This window comes from Ornithorhynchus anatinus, chromosome 12, assembly GCF_004115215.2.
Source record: "Ornithorhynchus anatinus isolate Pmale09 chromosome 12, mOrnAna1.pri.v4, whole genome shotgun sequence".
Classification (NCBI taxonomy): Eukaryota; Metazoa; Chordata; class Mammalia; order Monotremata; family Ornithorhynchidae; genus Ornithorhynchus; species Ornithorhynchus anatinus.
In genome coordinates this window covers 54456550-54476521 of record NC_041739.1, presented here as the reverse complement: position 1 = coordinate 54476521, position 19972 = coordinate 54456550, and the positions used below count along the sequence as shown (strand labels likewise).

General features: G+C 42.8%; 1 protein-coding gene across 1 annotated transcript in view; it reads right to left on the bottom strand.

The window, feature by feature from the left end:
• The window catches only part of SPARCL1 (SPARC like 1), a 50863-nt gene extending 31476 nt beyond the window's left edge, over positions 1-19387 (bottom strand). The window contains exons 1-2 of the mRNA XM_029076613.2: positions 19329-19387; positions 12443-12570 (exon numbers count right to left, since the gene is read on the bottom strand). Coding sequence (XP_028932446.1) covers positions 12443-12497 — 55 coding nt within the window. The 5' untranslated portion in view covers positions 12498-12570; positions 19329-19387. The remainder of the gene's footprint in view (positions 1-12442; positions 12571-19328) is intronic.
• Positions 19388-19972: the final 585 nt, after the last annotated feature.

Below are 19972 nucleotides of genomic sequence, written 5' to 3'. Positions count from 1 at the left end.
GCTCCTTCACCGTTGGTGCCCTGGGGGTAGACCACATCCAGGATTTCCATTTAGCAATTTTGGAGAATCACAAATGTGTCCTTTCAAAAATGCTTAGGACCACTGGGCAAACATGTTGAATAAACAGGTGTGCGTTTGGGAGCTGCTTTTCTGATTCTAAACCTGATTAGATTGGGGTTCGGCATGGATCTTCAGAAAAGTTCTTAAGGAGAACCCTGCTATTTTAGTGACTGTCTCTCTCTTTCCTCCCCACCCATCTACTTCTCTCTCCTCTTCAATCTCCTCCAATTACTTCCCCAATCATGCTCCCTCCCCAGAAATTTGAGCTTTATCTGGGCCTCAATGTAAAAATTAAGAAATCATTTTCCCTATTTCCCAGACCAGCTTAAAGCTCATTTCTCTTAGAGTCTTTACTCTTTGTGAGTGCAAAAGAAACTTTCCCACAAATAAAAATAAAACAAAGTTGGTGAAGTTGCAAAACCATGTGAATCTTCCTGATTTAAGCAGTTTGGCCTAATGGAAAGAGCATGGACCTTGAAGTAAGAGGGCATGGGTTGTAATCCTGCCTCTGCCAGTTGCCTATGTGACCTTGGGCAAGTCATATAACTTCTCTGTACCTCAGTTACCTCAACTGAAAAATGGGGATCCAATACCTGTTCTCCCTCCTACTTAGACATTGAGCCCTACAGGGACACATACTCTATCTGTCCTGATTAATTTGTATCTACCCCAGCACTTAGTACAGTGCTTGGCATGTAGAAATTCTAAACAAATACCACAAAAAAGGAGTACAAAGTTCACTTTCATCCAACATTGGCTATTTCTGGGCCACAGGAGAGTGGGTCAATTTAAAAAATTAGAATATCTCACCAATATACTATGTAGGACTAAAACAATAAAGGAAACATGTACAGCAACAGAATATGTTGGTGATCAAACAAACCTGGAAAACAGCCTCTTCAGACATGGCTGATGCTCCTGAGACGCTGGCCAACTTGGCATGGGGCAAATCCACATTCATTTCCAAAAAAAGTAAATCTCAAACTCCCATTCCTGTGCCCTGGGTCTTTTTCTCTTAAGCCCAAAGGGGAATGAGTGAACCGTAAAGGGTCACTCTATTCTGGAACCAACTAGAAGCCATTTGTGCAGAAATGGAGAGAAGCAACCTGCCCTAGTGGCAAAAGCCTGAACTTGGGAGTCAGAGGACATGGGTTCTAATTCTGACTCTGCCACTTATCTACTCTGTGACCTTGGGCAACTCACTTAACTTCTCTGTGCCTCAGTTACCTCAACTGTAAAATTGGGACTAAGACAATGAGCCCCATGTGGGACAGGGACTGTGTCCAACCCAATATGCTTGAATCTGCCCCAGCGCTTAGTTCAGTGTCTTGCACAGAGTAAGGGCTTAACAAATACCATATTTTCTTTTCTTTCAGCCCACTACTGGCTCAATGGACTTGGGTTTGTGACAGCCCAGAGAGGCGGTGGGATGGGGGGACACAGGGCTGGGGAACACCAAAGATGCTCTCTGCCAGTCTGGGGGATGTGCTGATATCATGGTTCCTGGGTTAGATTGTTGGCCAGTACCATTTGTAGCTCTAAAGACATCAGAGTGCTACAGGGGCTTGACATTGTGCCAGGCACCATCCTGAACCCAAGCCCCCTGGGCCAGGGTGGTTTAGATTGTTAGAAAGCTGGCCCTGGCCTGACTTGGACTATACTGCCTCCTATGCAAGTCTTCAATCAGCAATCAACCAGCCACAGTGAATTGGGTCAAACTAGAAACTGGAACACCACTATATTATAAAGTCCTTGATGGCAGGGATTATGTCTACCATCTCTATTTGTATCGTACTCTCCTAAACTTGTAGTATGCTCTGCACTTAGCAAGCACTCAATTAATACCATTGACTGATTGATAGGAATCAAAAAATGTTATTTTAATGGTAAGTAGTCCCAGGTATATGGTATCTCAGATGTAGCTAGCCCATAGAGAAGCAGAAGGGTCTAGTGGAAAGAGCAAGTAGCTGCGAGTCTGAGAATATGGGTTCTAATACCAGCTCTGCTACTTGCCTGCTGAGTGACCTTGGGCAAACCACTTAACTTCTCTGTGCCACAGTTACCTCATCTGTAAAATGGAGATTAAGACTGTGAGCCCAACATGGGAAATAGACTGTGTCCAACCTGATTAACTGGTATCTACCCTAGGCTTAGTACAGAGCCTGACACATAGTAAGAGCTTAACAAATGCCATTTAAAAGAAATAGTTATAACTAACTATAAGACTGAAATCGCTTTTGATGATGAAAAAGTAAATGAACAAAACCTGTGGTTTAAACCAGAATACAAACACATCCCCCATATAGCCATACCAGGCTCTGTGCCTGGTGGACCGAGGGCTCAAAAGAAATTTGGCTGTGACTACCAGGAAACTGGGTGTTGGCCAGAGAGAAATTTTCTGCAGGCTGATACTTGAAACTTGTTGATACGGGAGTGCTGGGTGGAGGTGAAGAAAGCTAAGAGAGGGCAAGGGAGAAACTGGCAAATAGAAATGGAGCAAATATGAGTCAAAGAGATCTTTCGCTATGCGAATCATTTCCCAAGCGCTTAGTACAGTGCTCTGCACACAGTAAGCACTCAATAAATACAAATGAATGAGTGAATGAGGCCAGGAAGGGAAATCTGGACACAATCCAGTCAGCATCCTTTACTGTGTGCCTACTTGATGCAGATGCCCGTGCTGGAAGCATTTGATAGATTTGATTAGTAGGCCCTCTCTGCAGCTCTCAGTTGGTACGGTTACCTCACTCTGGCAAATCCCCTTGGAATTCTGAAATGTCAGAATTCAGAATGTCAGAATATCTACTACCCGAAGGTTTGGCAGAAAGAGTCCAAAGGCCAGCCTGCAGATTGGTGGTGTGGACCCAGATTTTGCATCCAGGGGCAGATCATTGCTTCTTTCCCAGGGGCTCCTGCAAAGCAATGAAAACGCCTTTGCTCTCCCTCTAGTGGTGCCAGATGATCAGTACACCAGGGCTCAAGATGACTTTAAAGCAATTTCCATTGTGGATTTAATAATAATAATAATGATGATAAAAATAATAATAATAATGTTGGTATTTGTTAAGCACTCACTACGTGCTGAGCACTGCCCTAAGCTCTGGGGTAGATGCAGGGTAATCAGGTTGTCCCACGTGAGGCTCCCAGTTTTAATCCCCATTTTACAGATGAGGTCACTGAGCGCACCGAGAAGTGACTTGCCCAAAGTCACACAGCTGAGAGGTGGCGGGGCCGGGATTAGAATCCTTGACCTCTGACTCCTAAACCCGGGCTCTTTCCACTGAGCCACGCTGCTTCTCAGCATGCTCTTAATCACTTGGATCACACTCTCATTTTATCAATTCCTAGAGTAGGAAGGGGACATTTTACAAGATCATTTTGTCCATCTCCCTGCCTCCAAGAAGGACCACCCCTAAACCTTCCCTGAGGTCACACTCTCATTTTATCAATTCCTAGAGTAGGAAGGGGACATTTTACAAGATCATTTTGTCCATCTCCCTGCCTCCAAGAAGGACCACCCCTAAACCTTCCCTGAGGTGGAGACTGGAACTCAACCCGGCCTGCTTGTGAATCCTCACTGTGAGGAAGCTACTCCTCTACAGCCCTGAACTTACATTATTTATGGTCCTTGACTTGTCTCTGAAGTCTTTCTGATATAATTTCACTAATTCTAGCTTAGAGGTTTGGAAACAGAGTTTCTTATCTTCTTATCTCTGAGTTCCCTTTTCTGCCTTGATTGCCCCACAGCACTTATCCATAATTTACTTATATTAATGTCAGCCTCCTCCTCTAGATTGTAAACTTTTTGTGGGCAAAGAATGTAACTACCAACTTTATTATGTTGTACTCTCCCAAGTGCTTAGTACAGTGCTCTGCAATTGATTAAATATGATTGAATGAATCAATGATATTTATTGAGCATTTATTATTTGCCGAGCACTGTACTAAGCACTTGGGAGAGTACAATGCAACAGAATTAGTGGGCACATTGCCTGCCCATAACGACCTTACAGTCTAGAGGGGGAAAGAGACATTAATATAAATTATGTATTATAAATTATTTAAAGATAAGTATATAACTGTTGTGGAGTTGAGGGTAGGGTGAATATCAAATGTCCAAAGGTCACAGATCCAAGTGCAGGGCATGATGAAGAAGGGAGAGTGTTATGGGGAAGAGTGCTCAATCAGGGAAGGCCACCTGGAGGAGATGTGATCTTAACAATACTTTGAAGGTGAACTGAAAGGAACTGCCCACAGTAAGCACTTAATCAACAAATCCAACTGACTGATTGATTTAGGCACGTGCACCTCCCTTTGGGCTCTCTGGTAAATTCCCCCTTTCCTCATTTCTTCCACTGAGCACTGAAGTTACTAATCCTTGCCTTCTGATCTTTTTGTTACTCCACTGCTCTTCAGTCTAAGCTCTCATTTCATTCGGATTTGTTAGACCTCTGAAACCCTTCGCTCTCTCCGCAGAATGTGGCCTTGGTTTTCTTTTATTTCTCCTTCAGTGCTCAGAAGACTGCCTATTTCCTGCCCCCCAGGGGACTACATTTACTCCTGTAGATCTCTCCTTCACACTTACTTCTTTGGTAAAGCCTTCTCCTGCTGAATTTTGAACTTCTTAACAGAAATATCCCTACAATTCCCTACCTTTGAACTGCGAAGTGGACACTTATTTGAGTTGGTTTTAAGTAGCTCTGGCAGAGAGGTTGCCCTAGAAAATTTTAGGCCGCTCCCCTCCCCCCCCCCGCAATCATGTTCTCAGTGACTGGGAAGGCTTAAACCTCAAGCAAAGCTGCATCCAAACTCAAAATGAAGAGTCTGTGGCAGCAGGCAGACCAGCCCAGTATATTGAAATCAAGAAAGGAGCAGCTGTTTCTGAGCAGTGACTTCATATGGATGGAGAGACAAAGAAACAAAAGCAGAATTAGCTCCAGGCACTGCAAACAAGAAACATGATACAGGTTGGCCTTTATCTGAGCACAATGCAGCTGGGATGACTACCCAAGTACTGGCCTTTTCTGTCCACATGGTTAGGTGAATTGCAGCTACATCATCTTAGTTGTATACTTGTACAGAGGACAACAAATTCCCTCCAAGAGGCCTTCTCAGACTAAGCCTTTTATTTGCCCTATCTGTTTTCCCCTCTGCATTGACTATACGCTTCTCCGTGAACCACTCAAGAACTTCAGTACTCACCTCATCGTCACAGTTCTTGCATATATTCTACTAATTTCTCTGTCTGTAATCAATTTTAATCTATTTCTCCAGCTTTAGACTGTAAGCGCCTTTGGGCAGAAATCGTGTCTACCAGCTGTGTTGTATTATACTTTCCCAAGCACTTAGTACAGTGGGCACACTGTAAGCACTCAATAAACACCACTGATTGATGGATTAAACTATTTAAGAAATTACTTAAGTAATTTAGTAGCTCCTTACCATCAGCTTTACAAAACTCAATCCAGTGCTGTGAACAGTGTTTGGCACATAGTAAGCGCTTAGCAAATACCAACATAATTATTATTTTTCCCCTTCCTACCTCAACTCCTTGCCCTCCTATTATAACTAATCTACGCACTTCTCTCCTCTAGTGACAACCTACTCACTGTACCTCAATCTCATCTATCTTGCTGCCAATCTCTCACTCACATCCTGCCTCTAGCCTGGGACACCTTCCCTCTTCTTAGCTGTTAGACAATTATTCTACCCACTTTCAAAGCCTTGTTGAAGGCACATCTTCTCCAAGAGGCCTTCCTGATTAACCCCTAATTTCCTCTTTTCCCACTTTCTTCTGCATCACCCTGATTTGCTCCCTTTATTCACCCCACCCTCAACCCCACAACAGTTATGTACATATATGCAAATTATTTGTATAAATGTCTGTCTCTCCCTCTAGACTGTAAGCTCATTGTGGGCATGGAATGTGTCTATCAACTCCCCCAAGTGCTTAGTACAGTTCTCTGCATACAGCAAGCACTCAATAAATACAGTTGATTGATAATTCAGAATGCCTGGTTTGTACTTGAAAATGCTGACATTCCATATGAACACATCTTTGAAAGTGTTTTGCTTTGTTTTTTTTCCCTAAAATTGTCCAGGCATTCAGACATTCACAGACCCAGAAATTCCATTGGATCTAAGAGAGTGAACACAAAAATTCCACAAGGTGCTGGTGTTACTGGCTTAGAGATGATGGAGACTTTATGTCATACAGGATATACATTTTCAATCGGCTGTAGTTGGGCTCTTTAAACTCAGAATTCCTTTATGCAGTTGTCTTACCACAGGGCCCACGCAAACCCTAGATACACATTAAAGAAAAAAAAAATAAACACCTTTCCTAGCTTGGAAGCATTTTGCTTTGTTGGGAAAGAGCTAATTCAGGCTCAGACTGAGGAGGGCCTATTTTTACTCTTCTTCCAGACAAGACAACTCAAAACAAGCAGGTGTGTTTCGAAGCCCACAAGTCTTTGTATCGACTTAAAAGAAAGAAAGAAAAAGGTAAGCTAATCATGACCTGAGAAACAAAAGGATCAGTACTCTAGTTAGCTACTCTAGTCTGCTCTAATTAAGAACAAAGAATGACTTTACAGCCAACCAGCTGGATAATTTGGGGTGGTTTTGGCATTTCTTGATCACCAATTGAGAGCTGATTCCAAGAGCTGCGGCAGACCACCAGCGATCTGTCAAAAAACAGTATTTATTGAGTGTTTACTGTGTACAGAGCGCTGTATTAAGTACTTGGGAAAGTATAATAGGATTGAGTTGAGAGACACAGAGTAGCAGCATGGCCTAGTGGAAAGAGCACGAGTTTGGGAGCCAGAGGATCTGGGTTCTAATTCCACCTCTGCCAACTGCTTGCTGTGTGACTTTGGGCGAATCATTTAACTTCTCCCTGCCTGTGTTTCCTCAACCGTAAAATGGGGATTTGATTCTTCTCCCTCCTACTTACACTTTGAGCCCCATGTGGGACAGGGACTCTGTCCAACCTGATAAACTTGTATCTAACCCAGTGCTTAGAAAAGTGCTTGACATACAGTAAGCACTTAAATGCCATCAAACAGAACACAATCCCTGCCCACAATGAGTTTAGTCTCTCAAGCAAAGTTTCTCAACTCAGTAATCCTCTGAGCCACCTGTTGCCAGATCATGAAAGTGGGAAAGGCTCATCTGTCCAGATCTAGGGGGAATTTTTGAGAGGAATTTCTAGTGGGAGACATTAAAATTAATTACAGAGAAGGGAAATAGAAGAGTATAAGGACAAGTACATAAGTGCTGTGGGGCTGAGACACCTTCATCATCTGAACTATATTCATGCAATTATATTTATTGAGAACTTACAGTGTGCAGAGCACTGTACTAAGTGCTTGGGAGAGGACAATACAACAATAAGACATATTTCTTGCCACATCTCTCCCTCTATACCTCCCCCTCTCTATCTCCTCCCCATCTCCCCCCTTCTTTCTCCCACCATGAGCTTACAATCTAGAAGGGGGGAGAGATACATCAATACAAAAAACAAATTACAGATGTGTACTTTAGTGCTGTGGGGCTGGAACAGGGGATGAAAATCTGCTCTAGCTCTCCCAGTTAAAAGCAACAACCCTTGACTTCCAATTAATCAAGAGAATATTTGAATTCACAGTAAAAATCAATACTATTGTCACTGAATATTCATTACAAATAGTCCCGCCTCATACACAGAGAACAGGAGAAAAACTCAATTTGCTTGAGCTTAGGGAACCTTTTCATTTCTTTTTACTTTTTCTAATTTGGCAGCTGAATGTTGTTTAGATATAAAATTTGCTTTACACATTTATTTTTCCTCCAATTTGGGGAAAAAAGTATGTTTTGGAGGTGTAGGTCCTGCACTGACCTTTCAGACATTCAGGCATCTATACCAAAGGGGACCAATACTTATGGTGGAGTTCAGGGACAGGTACATACATGGCTAGGTCAATTACACCATGCGCACACAAAGACTGCTCTGGGGATGCTGTGGTGTCTGCAGTGCCAGGCGCTAACTTCGCTATTGTTTCTTTGGTTTTAATTAGAAAATATAGCCACTTTGAGGATTCCAGGCAGCATATGTGCCCATCAAATCTTAAAAGAAGGATTGGTTCCCTAGGACCTCTGTCAAGCTCCCTGTAGAGTTCACTCCAGGGCTTCCAGAGCAGCTCCTGAAGGAAGCAGATGCCCCTGAATCCTCTCCAGTCTACCTCAGGGCTTGTTGTCCCCATCAGGCTCATGTTGTTTTTCTTGCTGTCTCTCTTTATTTTTAAGCCCATGTAGAGACAATGAACTCTGGGCATCTCTGGGTGGGACTCTAAATATCTCTCATTCCTTCCATGAGACAAAATGATTTCAGGACACAAATGACTCAGACAAACCAGATCTGGATTCATATTCTCATTCTCTTTATCTCTCTCAAATACACACACACCCTGCTCATTACTCAGAAGTAATTGGCTTGCTCTTTGTAAAGAAGAAGCAGGTACTTTAGGGTAAGAGAAATATGAAGGTAGAATGAATGGAGATTTTTTTCTCAATCTTCCCCTTGATGTTGGAAACACAACTGCCTCTGAGATGAAGCTGGTAACCATACATCAGTACTATGCTTACACACCTATCCTTAGGACTTGTGTACATATCAATGTGCATTCATCTTCCCTTATTTATTTTTCCATTTGTAAATAAGTAATTTCAGTCACTTCTCTATCATTAGATCAAAGGTTCCTGAGGGCAGAGACTGTGTTGCTTCCTGCAGACAATAGAAACTCAATACTACTGATAATTATATGCAAAAAATGCATTTAATCTAACTGTACTGCATTATAATTATAATTATGGTATTTGTTGAGTGCTTACTATTCTAAGCACTGTTCTAAGTGCTGGAGCACTGTAATGTAGCGCTTGCGAATTGGATTTTTTTTTCCTTCACTCAACAATTAACATTTTCCCCAGGCCCCTACCAATAGGGTTAGCACTGTGAGGTCCTAATTTCCAACGTATTCAATTGCTCAATCAATCAATAGCAGCAGTCTGCTTGCACACTTTGCTCCTCTAATGCCAAACTACTCACTCAACCTTTTGGACTTCTAACTAGCTGCTGACATCTCGCTCACATCCTGCCTCTGGCCTGGAATGTCCTCCCTCTTCATAACCCACAGACGATTACTCTCCCCCACTTCAAAGCCTTATTGAAGCCCCATATCCTCCAAGAGGCCTTCCCTGTCTAAGCTTCTTCCCTTCTTAAAACCATCGCCCCTGCCCTCCTCCCTTCCTTAACTTCTATTTTTAACCACTCAATCTCCAAGGGCTCCTTCCCCTCTGCCTTCAAACATGCCCACGTCTCCCCCATCCTAAAAAAACCCGCTCTTGACCCCACTTCCCCCTCCAGTTATCGTCCTATCTCCCTACTACCCTTCCTTTCCAAAATCTTAGAACGAGTCGTCTACAATCGATGCCTAGAATTCCTTAACTCCCATTCTCTCCTAGACCCCCTCCAATCTGGCTTCCGTCCCCTCCACTCTACCGAGACTGCTCTCTCTAAGGTCACCCATGACCTCCTTCTTGCCAAATCCAATGGCTCCTACTCCATTCTGATCCTCCTTGACCTCTCTGCTGCCTTTGACACTGTCGACCATCCCCTCCTCCTCCATACCTTATCTCACCTTGGCTTCACGGACTCTGTCCTCTCCTGGTTCTCCTCTTACCTCTCTGGCCGATCATTCTCGGTCTCCTACGCTGGAGCCTCCTCCCCCTCCCATCCTTTAACTGTTGGAGTTCCTCAAGGGTCAGTTCTTGGCCCTCTTCTGTTCTCCATTTACACTCACTCCCTCGGTGAACTCATCCGCTCTCATGGCTTTGACTACCATCTCTACGCAGATGACACGCAGATCTACATCTCCGCCCCTGTCCTCTCCCCCTCCCTTCAGGCTCGCATCTCCTCCTGCCTCCGGGACGTCTCCACCTGGATGTCGGCCCGCCACCTAAAACTCAACATGAGCAAGACTGAGCTCCTCATCTTCCCTCCCAAGCCCGGTCCGCTCCCAGACTTCTCCATCACCGTGGATGGCACGACCATCCTTCCCGTCCCGCAGGTCCACAATCTCGGTGTCATCCTTGACTCGTCCCTCTCGTTCACCCCACACATCCTATCCGTTACCAAGACCTGCCGGTTTCACCTCTACAATATCGCCAAGATCCGCCCTTTCCTCTCCACCCAAACGGCTACCTTACTATTACGGGCTCTCGTTATATCCCGGCTAGACTACTGTGTCAGCCTTCTCTCTGACCTCCCTTCCTCCTCTCTCGCCCCGCTCCGGTCTATTCTTCACTCCGCTGCCCGGCTCATCTTCCTGCAGAAACGATCTGGGCATGTCACTCCCCTTCTTAAACAACTCCAGTGGTTGCCTATCGACCTCCGCTCCAAACAAAAACTCCTCACTCTAGGCTTCAAGGCTCTCCATCACCTTGCCCCTTCCTACCTCTCCTCCCTTCTCTCTTTCTACCGCCCAACCCGCACGCTCCGCTCCTCTGCCGCCCACCTCCTCGCCGTCCCTCGGTCTCGCCTATCCCGCCGTCGACCCCTGGGTCACGTCCTCCCGCGGTCCTGGAACGCCCTCCCTCCTCACCTCCGCCAAACTGATTCTCTTTCCCTCTTCAAAACCTTACTTAAAAATCACCTCCTCCAAGAGGTGTTCCAGACTGAGCTCCTCTTCCCCCTCTACTCTCTCTGCCATCCCCCCTTTACCTCTCCGCAGCTAAAGCCTCATTTTCCCCTTTTCCCTCTGCTCCTCCACCTCTCCCTTCCCATCCCCACAGCACTGTACTCGTCCGCTCAACTGTATATATTTTCGTTACCCTATTTATTTTGTTAATGAATTGTACATCGCCTTGATTCTATTTAGTTGCCATTGTTTTTACGAGTTGTTCTTCCCCTTGACGCTGTTTAGTGCCATTGTTCTTGTCTGTCCGTCTCCCCCGATTAGACTGTAAGCCCGTCAAACGGCAGGGACTGTCTCTATCTGTTGCCGACTTGTTCATCCCAAGCGCTTAGTACAGTGCTCTGCACATAGTAAGCGCTCAATAAATACTATTGAATGAATAAGCCTTCTTTTTCTTTTCTTCCACTTTCTTCTGTGTCACTCTGACTTGCTCCCTTTCTTCATCCCCACTCCCAGCCCCACAGTACTTATGTACATATCCATAATTTATTCATTTATATTAATGTCTGTCTCCCCCTCTAGACTGAGAGCTCAATGCAGGCAGTGAATGTGTCTGTTATATTGTACTCTCCCAAGGGCTTTGTACAGTAAGAGACTCTAAGTGCTCAAGAAATATGCTTGATTGATTGACTGATCACCTGCAGCAGACTCTGAGCCAGGTGAGAGTGGCCACTGAGAGAAAGGCAAATCCTTCTGAGAATTCACTGGCAGCCTGGATCCAGCCCTGTGGGTTGGAGTAAATCAACTGGTCATCAGAATCTCGAGTACATCAGACCACAGGCTGATTTTGACCTGCTCCAAGCTCTAGAATTGACCAGCCTGCTGTTACCCTGATGATTTCAAGAATGAGATGGAAGAAATAAGTCCTGAGCTGCTGGAAAAATGTGGGGTTTTTTTTCATTTTTGTTCCTAGGTAAAACACTATTCTTCAAAATCTCCCCGCCAAACCTTTTCACCCACGGACTTAATCCTGCTGAAGCCCTGTTGCTGAGAGGCCTCCAAAAAATTATATGGTCTACATTGCGGCTGTCTTTCCGGAAATGGCCAACTACCACTTTCTTTGGCTTTTTCCGCAGACATCGCTCAAGAGATGACTAAAACCAAAATACCAAAAAGGGATATCCTGCTGAGAGGCTTTCCTTCTTTCTAGGAGAACAGGAATGTTAGAAGCTCTCTCTTCCCCCCATATTTATCGGTCATAGCCTCTTCTGGCCAAAGCTGCATGCTTAGCCTATGCCAACACTGGAAAGGGCACACAGCCTCCACTTTGAAACCTCCCTTTATTCACCCCCCCACCAGCCCCACATCACATATGTACATATCTGTAATTTATTTATGTCTGTCTCCCCTCAAGAATGTAAGCTTCTTGTGTGTATGTTTGTTGCTTTATTGTACTCTCCCAAGTACTTAGTACAGTGTTTTCTACACAGTAAACACTCAGTAAATATGACTGAAAGAAGACAAGCAATCACCTCTAGCAATTGAGTGAAAAAGGATTGCTAATTTCATCCATTTCATTTTGCTGCTAGTGTGAGCCCCAAGGCAGTTGGGAGACTAGTAAAAAACATTCGTTGAGCTGAAAAGATTTTTAAACATATTTCCTTTTGGCATAACTCACATCCCTGATAAGGTTCCTTTTCAGTACTTACAGCTATCTAGTGTTAGAGATTCTTCAGGATTCTTCTTCTTCAGGAACTTGCTCATGTGGGAATTCTAATATTGTCTAAACTCACCCTCCCTGGATGCACTTGTAATTGACTTTGTCCAGTTTTGTCCCCTGCAGAGAAAGGAAACAATCAGTCAGTACTGTACTCAGAGTAACTATCAAACACTTAGGTTTTCAAGTCTCCCTTAGGGTTTCCAGTCTTTAGTCTCAACCCTGCGTTTGTTCCTTCTGACCCCCATTTTCAACCTCAGCTTGGTGCTCGACCCTGTAAACTCTTCCCCTCTAGACAGTAAGCGCCTTGTGGTCAGAAAACGTGTCTTCCAACTTTGTTACATTGTACTCTAGCAAGGGCTTTTTACGGTGCTCTCCACACAGTAAGTGCTCAATCAATCAACCAATATGATTAATTAATCCTCTTCTCATCACTCACCCCACTTTAGCTAAGGAGGCCAAAATAAGACACAACCTTATGAAGACTTGACAAATGGTGAAGCAGTGGAAAGACAGCTTGTTTATATATAACCCATTTGAAAATAATACATTGCATGGTGATAAAGTTTAGAAATGTTTTGGTGTATTGTTGGAAGTATAGCCATTTGGGATTATTTAGAGGTAAAGACAACGCTGTAGAAATGGTTACATTGTGGTCAAAAAGAAAATCCTTTTGACAGCATGTAAAAATGGTTACATTGTGACCTAAAAAGAAATTTATTTTAACAGCACAATCAGTCAGAAGTCTTGTTTCACTCATTTTTATCAAGGGATATATAGTTGACATGCACTGTCAGAAAGAACACATGCAAAAAACCCATATTCATAAACTTTTGGGAGATTGTAAATTCTAATGTTCAGTATACCAATTTTATGAATGCCAGTGAATGTAATGTGGAAATTACAAAGACTTAGATTTGCAAATCTAGAAACTATTAGGATTAGAAGAAAAAGCAAGTTTAAAATTTGTGTTTTCTTCGTGGTTGACTTGTTATCTCTTACCCCAGAATGACTTGTTGTAGAATGGTCTTTCTTGTGTTCAAGTACACTGGCATATATATTTTAAGATAGAATCAATCACATAAACCTCTTCCCATAAAAACAGTGTTTTCATAGACAGATAATTATAATTTTTGAATTGTTCTTCAGACCCAGACACTCACTTATGCCAGAAAAGTAAACATGCAAAAGTAACACTGAACACCTTTCTTTTCCTATTGAACTAACGCTCTTTTTCGCTTTACAAAGATACAATGATGGGCCATAGTTTCCATTTGCCCATGCAGAGAATACACTTTTTATGTAGCCAATCCTCTTCAATCCATACAGCGAGTGATTGATAATGCAGTTTTATGTATCAAAAGGGCCTGATTTATTGATTTCTTGCATCAGTGGTTCACTTGAAATCCCATTTCTATAAACCACTGTGGGATAACTTCATATATCAGGAAGTGACACAGTGTATTTAGTGGGTATCTACTTTTAACAATAATAATAATAACATTCATGGTATTTGTCAAGTGCTTACTATGTGTAGAGAACTGTTCTAAGCTCTGGGTATATACAAGCAAATCAGGTTGGACACAGTCCCCATCCCACATGGGGCTCACAATCTTAATCTCCATTTTACAGATGAGGTAAATGAGGAACAGAGAAATGAAGTGACTTGCCAAGGTCAGGCAAGTGGCAGAGCCCTTATTAGAACCCAGGACCTTCTGACTCCCAGATCTGTGCTCTATCCACTAGGTCATGCTGTTTCCCATACTGCTTTTAGTGCATTTAACGCTTTTAAGTCATTTGTCTACTTGGGGAATTTTCTATTTATCCTGCTCCTAGGAAGGTTTTAAAATTCTTTCCTACATGGCGGTGTACTAGAAAAAGCTTGGGCCTGGGAGGAAGGAGACCTGGGTTCTAATCCTACTTCTGCCACTGTACTTCCCGATTCACTGGCCCTGTTCTTCTGAATTTGAAAGAGAAGATTTCTCCTATTCCTTATCTGCTTTAATGTCTGCCTCCCTCTGTACATTGTAAGCTCTTTATGGGCAGAGATAGCATCTACCCACTCTTTTGTAGTGCATTTTCCCAAGCTCTTTAATCAGTAGTCTGCAAACAGTAAGCGCTCAATAAATACCAATAATTAATCAACTACTGTAAGACTTTGGGTAAACCTTTTAACATGGAGCTTCAATTTCCTCATTTTTAAAATGGGGATAATAATCCCTGGCTCTCTCTACCTCATAGGGCTTTTGGGAGGCTAGAATGAGATAATTGATGTGAAAGCACTTTGAAAATATTAAAGCACTATACGAATACCAGGGATTATCTGGATTCCACAAAGTAATGTCACCATTATTTAAGCTTTCTGTGGACCAGCTCCACAAAAATCTTCCGAAATGTTTCAACCATACACTCTAGACTCTAAACTTGTTGTGGGCAGGGAACATGTCTGCCAATCCTATTATATTTTACACTCCCAAGTACTTAATACCAATGCTTTGCACACAGTAAGAACTCAATAAATACCATTGATTGATACAAGTTGAACATAGCCCTGCTAAAGGTAATTTCAAAAGATAGCTGGAACTGCCAATCAGTTTATTTATTTATTGAGCACTTTGTGCAGAGCACTGTACTAAGCACTTGAGAAAGTACACTATAAAAGAGCTGGTAGGCACTTTCCCTGAATACAGCAAACTTGCAGTCGAGAAGAGGAGATGGACATAATGAATAAATTATGGATATGTACATAAGTGTTATGGGGCTGAGGGGGCGGGGAATAAAGGGTGCAAATCTAAATGCACAAGCTATGAAGAAGGGAGTGGGAGAGAAGGAAATGAAGGCTTCAACTGTCATTCTGGGTGACACATTGTAAGGATGAGTTCTTGAATCCACATGGAGCTGGTCTCACAAATATTGGTTAACCGATTGATCCAGCCTGATTGAATTGAATTTAATAATGTTGGTATTGTTAAGCGCTTACTATGTGCAGAGCACTGTTCTAAGCACTGGGGTAGATACAGGGTAATCAGGTTGTCCCACGTGAGACTCACAGCTGATCCCCATTTTACAGATGAGGGAACTGAGGCACAGAGAAGTTAAGTGACTTGCTCACAGTCACACAGCTGACAAGTGGCAGAGCCGGGATTCGAACCCATGAACTCTGACTCCCAAGCCCAGGCTCTTTCCACTGAGCCATGCTTGATTTACTGTTAGTTGTTATAAGTGTCCTTCTGTTCAATCAACCATTTCATTAATGAGGCTTGTCAGTTCATATTAAGGTTTAGGGAAAAGTGGAGCAAGCTGATATGCCCTGATCTCACTCTCTTGTAGGAACAAAACAACAATTAAGCCTTTATCATAAACAGCAGCATAGTAACATGTACCAAAAAACCCTCTAAATACAGTGCCATGGAAAAATGTTATGGTAATCTTAGAATGTTCTATACTCTCCTCTGAGTGCGAGAATGAGTCCTGAATGAATCTATTCATTGTGACATACCACTTCTCCATAGAAGAAGGAGGAACAACCTTAGGAATCTATTTTGACTTTAATATGCTAGCAGAGTTGTGAAAGCCAAAAGTTCCATACTCAATGTTTACAAGTCTATTATTTCCAAACTTCCATTTATCTCTAATAGGCTTCTGCAGTGATCTCTGGGAATTAGAACTGGATGAGGATTTTAACTCAAATTTTAGTTCCTGCTGGCTATAAAATATTGCAGACACCTAGTCTGCCTCCATACTCATTCTCTCACTCTGTCTGAGATGCTGGTTTTGCTTAAAATTAATCCTGCCATTTTCTGATCTCATAGGTGCTTTATCCTTAATTAAGGATTAAAGGGCCTACATGAAGCCTGAGTATTGTGTTGACCAAAATTATTTAGAGTTTTGCAGGTGTGTGCGTGTGTGTGCATGTGTGTGCAAGGCAGGGTTTTCAAAAAACAAAACACCTGCTGTGTACAGAGCGCTTGGGAGAGTACTACTGAATTTGCAGGCATGAGTCTTGCTCTGAAGGAGTTTACAATCTAGTGGGGGAGGAAGCCCCTGAAGTACATTACAGGTAGGAGTTCGTAAGCGAATATAGCCTTGTAAACATAAGTGTTCATGAGGAGGGATGTGAGACCCCAACTTCTTAAGGATATGCAAAAATGGCAAATAGCAAAAAATGGCAGTTGGGGAAATACAGAGTAGACGATGAGAACTTAATCATGTAGGCCTCCTAGAGAAGATGTAATCTCAGAAGGACTTTGAATATAAAAATAATAATAATAATGATTATGGTATTTGTAAAGCATTTACTATGTGCCAAACACTGTTCTAAGCTCTGGGGTAAATACAAGGTAATAAGGTTGTCCCACGAGGGGCTCACAGTCTTAATCCCCATTTTACAGATGAGGTAACTGAGACACAGAGAAGTTAAGTGACTTGTCCAAGGTCACACAGCAGACAACTGGTGGATCCAGGATTAGAACCCATGGCCACTGACTCCCAAGCCATGCTCTTTCTACTAAGTCAAGCTGCTTCTCTTAAAGCAGCTTCTCTCAAGATGAAAAGAACAGTGAACTGTTAGGAAGGAAGGGGGTGCGAGTTCCAGGCAGGAAGGAGATCTGTGGGTAGAAAAATGGAAGTTGGAAAGTAGTATCCTAATTTACTCTAGTCTTCCTTCTGGTTTCCCCATCATGCCACCTACTGACATACCATGGTGGAGAATTCTTCCCTCTTCCCCTACCCTCCAAATATGGGCAAGGGGCTTCATGCACTGTGGTACCCATGGTGTTTTACAATCAATCATGTGTACTGAGCTGTGTGCAGAGCACTGTACTAAGCACTTGGGAAAGTACAATAATTTTTCCTGCCCACAACGAGCACTGAGAGTCCATATATAAACATATTATATATATACTGTAAGTTCATTGTGGGCAGGGAATGTAACTACCAACTCTATTGCATTGTACAATCCCATGCGCTTAGTACAGTGGTCTATACACTGTAAAAGCTCAGTAAATACCATTGACTGAGATTATATATATCAAAAATATAGATGCACAAACAGATAAGAGGGGAAGCAAAAGAGAGAGAGCTGTCCTTTACATTCTGAGACCACTGGCAGTGAAATTCACTCATGAGTGTCTGTGTGAATGAAAAAGTCAATGTTGGATCCACAATCCCAGCCACACTGTGCACCTATAAAGAATGCCCGGGTAATGTGTGCTTTTCAATAGTACTAATGACTGTATTTATTAAAGTGCTCACTTTATTCAGCATTATGCTAAGCACTGGGGTAGATAACAATAATTCTATTTGCTAAGTGCTTACTATGTGCCAAGCACTGCATTGAGAGCTGGAAATGATACAAGATAGGGAAGCAGCATGGCTCAGTGGAAAGAGTCTGGGCTTCAGAGTCAGAGGTCATGGGTTCGACTCCCGGCTCTGCCACTTGTCAGCTGTGTGACTGTGGGCAAGTCACAACTTCTCTGTGCTTCAGTTACCTCATCTGAAAATGGGGATTAACTGTGAGCCTCACGTTGGATGACCTGATTACCCTGAATCTCCCCCAGTGCTTAGAACAGTGCTCTGCACATAGTAAGCGCTTAACAAATACCAATATTATTATTATTATTATTACAAGATAATCAGGTCCCACAAAGGGCTCACAGTCTAAGTCAGAGGGAGGAGGATTTAACCCCCATTTTACAGATGAAAGAACTGAGGTTCAGAGAAATTAAGTGACTTGCCAAAGGTCACGCAGCAGACAAGTAGCGGAGCCGGTATTAGAACCCAGGTCCTCTGACCCCCAGGCCCGTGTCCTTCCACTAGGCCATGCTGCACCTGACTCTACTTCTGCTTTAACTTCCTTATCACCCAATCCTCAAGAAGCTTCTGCTCACAAGGAACCATTTCTTTCTTGATTGCAGAGTGCCATGCTGGTCTAACTGCAACATTTGGCATCTAGATTTCAGTTGGGATGCCACATGGTCTAAGGCTCTGTTAACAAATCCTCCACCTTTCCTCTGCCCTCCCTGCTACCCATTTCCCAGTTTCAGTTGACTATACAAGAGCTGTTTGGGTCTCTTGTTAGCATCCATTCTTTTTTACATGTCCTACCCAGCACAGTGGCACTGAGGTGATCACAGTTTCTATGCTAGGAAACTGACTTGATTGAGAGATAGGCCTGGATACAACTGGACCAAGAAACCTTCTCTGGAGTCAAACCTCATCCAGAAAGCCAGAGGGCAGCACACCTGGTAAACCATTTCTGCCTTTTGGTTTGGGCTCTTTTGTTTTTTTCTCTGACCTCCATACCCCCTCCATTGGATTGGCCCAGGAGGATGGGATTCTTTTAGAGTGTCTACAACTTTAGTGGTGGGCATTCTGGAAACCCATTTGTACTGCTGAGTTTGAAGGTGGAAACAGTTATCCCCCAGGGATTATACTATCACGGAAGTCTGACTAAGTGGCCTGATGGAAGATAACGCCTCCGATGTGGAAAGCCTGAGGAAAAGAAGATTTGGATTCATTCATTTACTTCTTCAATAATATTTATAGGGCCTCCTATCATGTCACCATTAATGTGCCACCATAAATGAGTTAGAATTTAAGTTACCTTTCCTATCCTCATACAGACACTGACAGGGACAACCTTTGAAGCTAGGTTTTAGAATGACAGCACTGTACTGTTAATATCCACCTCAAGAATGATAGGGGTTTCAAATAGGCAGTCATATTTACTGCCGTAACCTGCAGTTTTCTAAATAGAATGCCAACTATAACAGGAAAAAAAATGCAAGGGTGACAGATTTAAGTGGCCCTCTAACTTAACCTGGCTGATTCTATATATTTAAGTAGCTAAATCAGCTTCAGGTGAACTGTTTACTTACGTGAAAAGCAGTCTAGTCCCTTCGGCACTCAAGGATTTCTGGAAGCCAAAGCGGAGCAGCCCCTGAGGGATGTGAAGAAGTTAATATGTGCTTCAACGTCAAAGTTACACCTTACAACCTCATATCAGAGTCCACAAGCACTGACTGGTTGAGATAATTGGGAAGCAGAGTTTAAATTTCAGCAGGTACAAAAGTGTTATGCCAAACTACTATACAGTTCATCACAACTGTTCTTCAAAGAGAAGGTTAGGCTATAGAAACTCTGGATATTTTAAGTTTCTTCCCTGGCTGCCAAGGTAAGATTTAAAATACATTTTCCAATTAAACAAAATGGTTCCTTTGAAAAGAAAACTTGAATTTTAGACAAGCAAACTTGGCTGGAAGGCATTTATATGTCTGTTTTGTGCTTAAGTAACTTTCCCCTCTCAGCTTTATCTCCTCAGGAACATGCATACTAACATGTGTCTAAAAGGGGATGTTGGATTGGTGACTAATCAGATTAATGGTATAAAACCAAAAAAACTATTTCCAAAAAGGGAATGGTATACACTTTTTCATACTTCCTTTGCTTCAAATTTCTATTAAATTTAGTTGGAAAAAATACAGAGGGTGAAAAGCCTAAAATATAGGTTTAAAATGCTTTA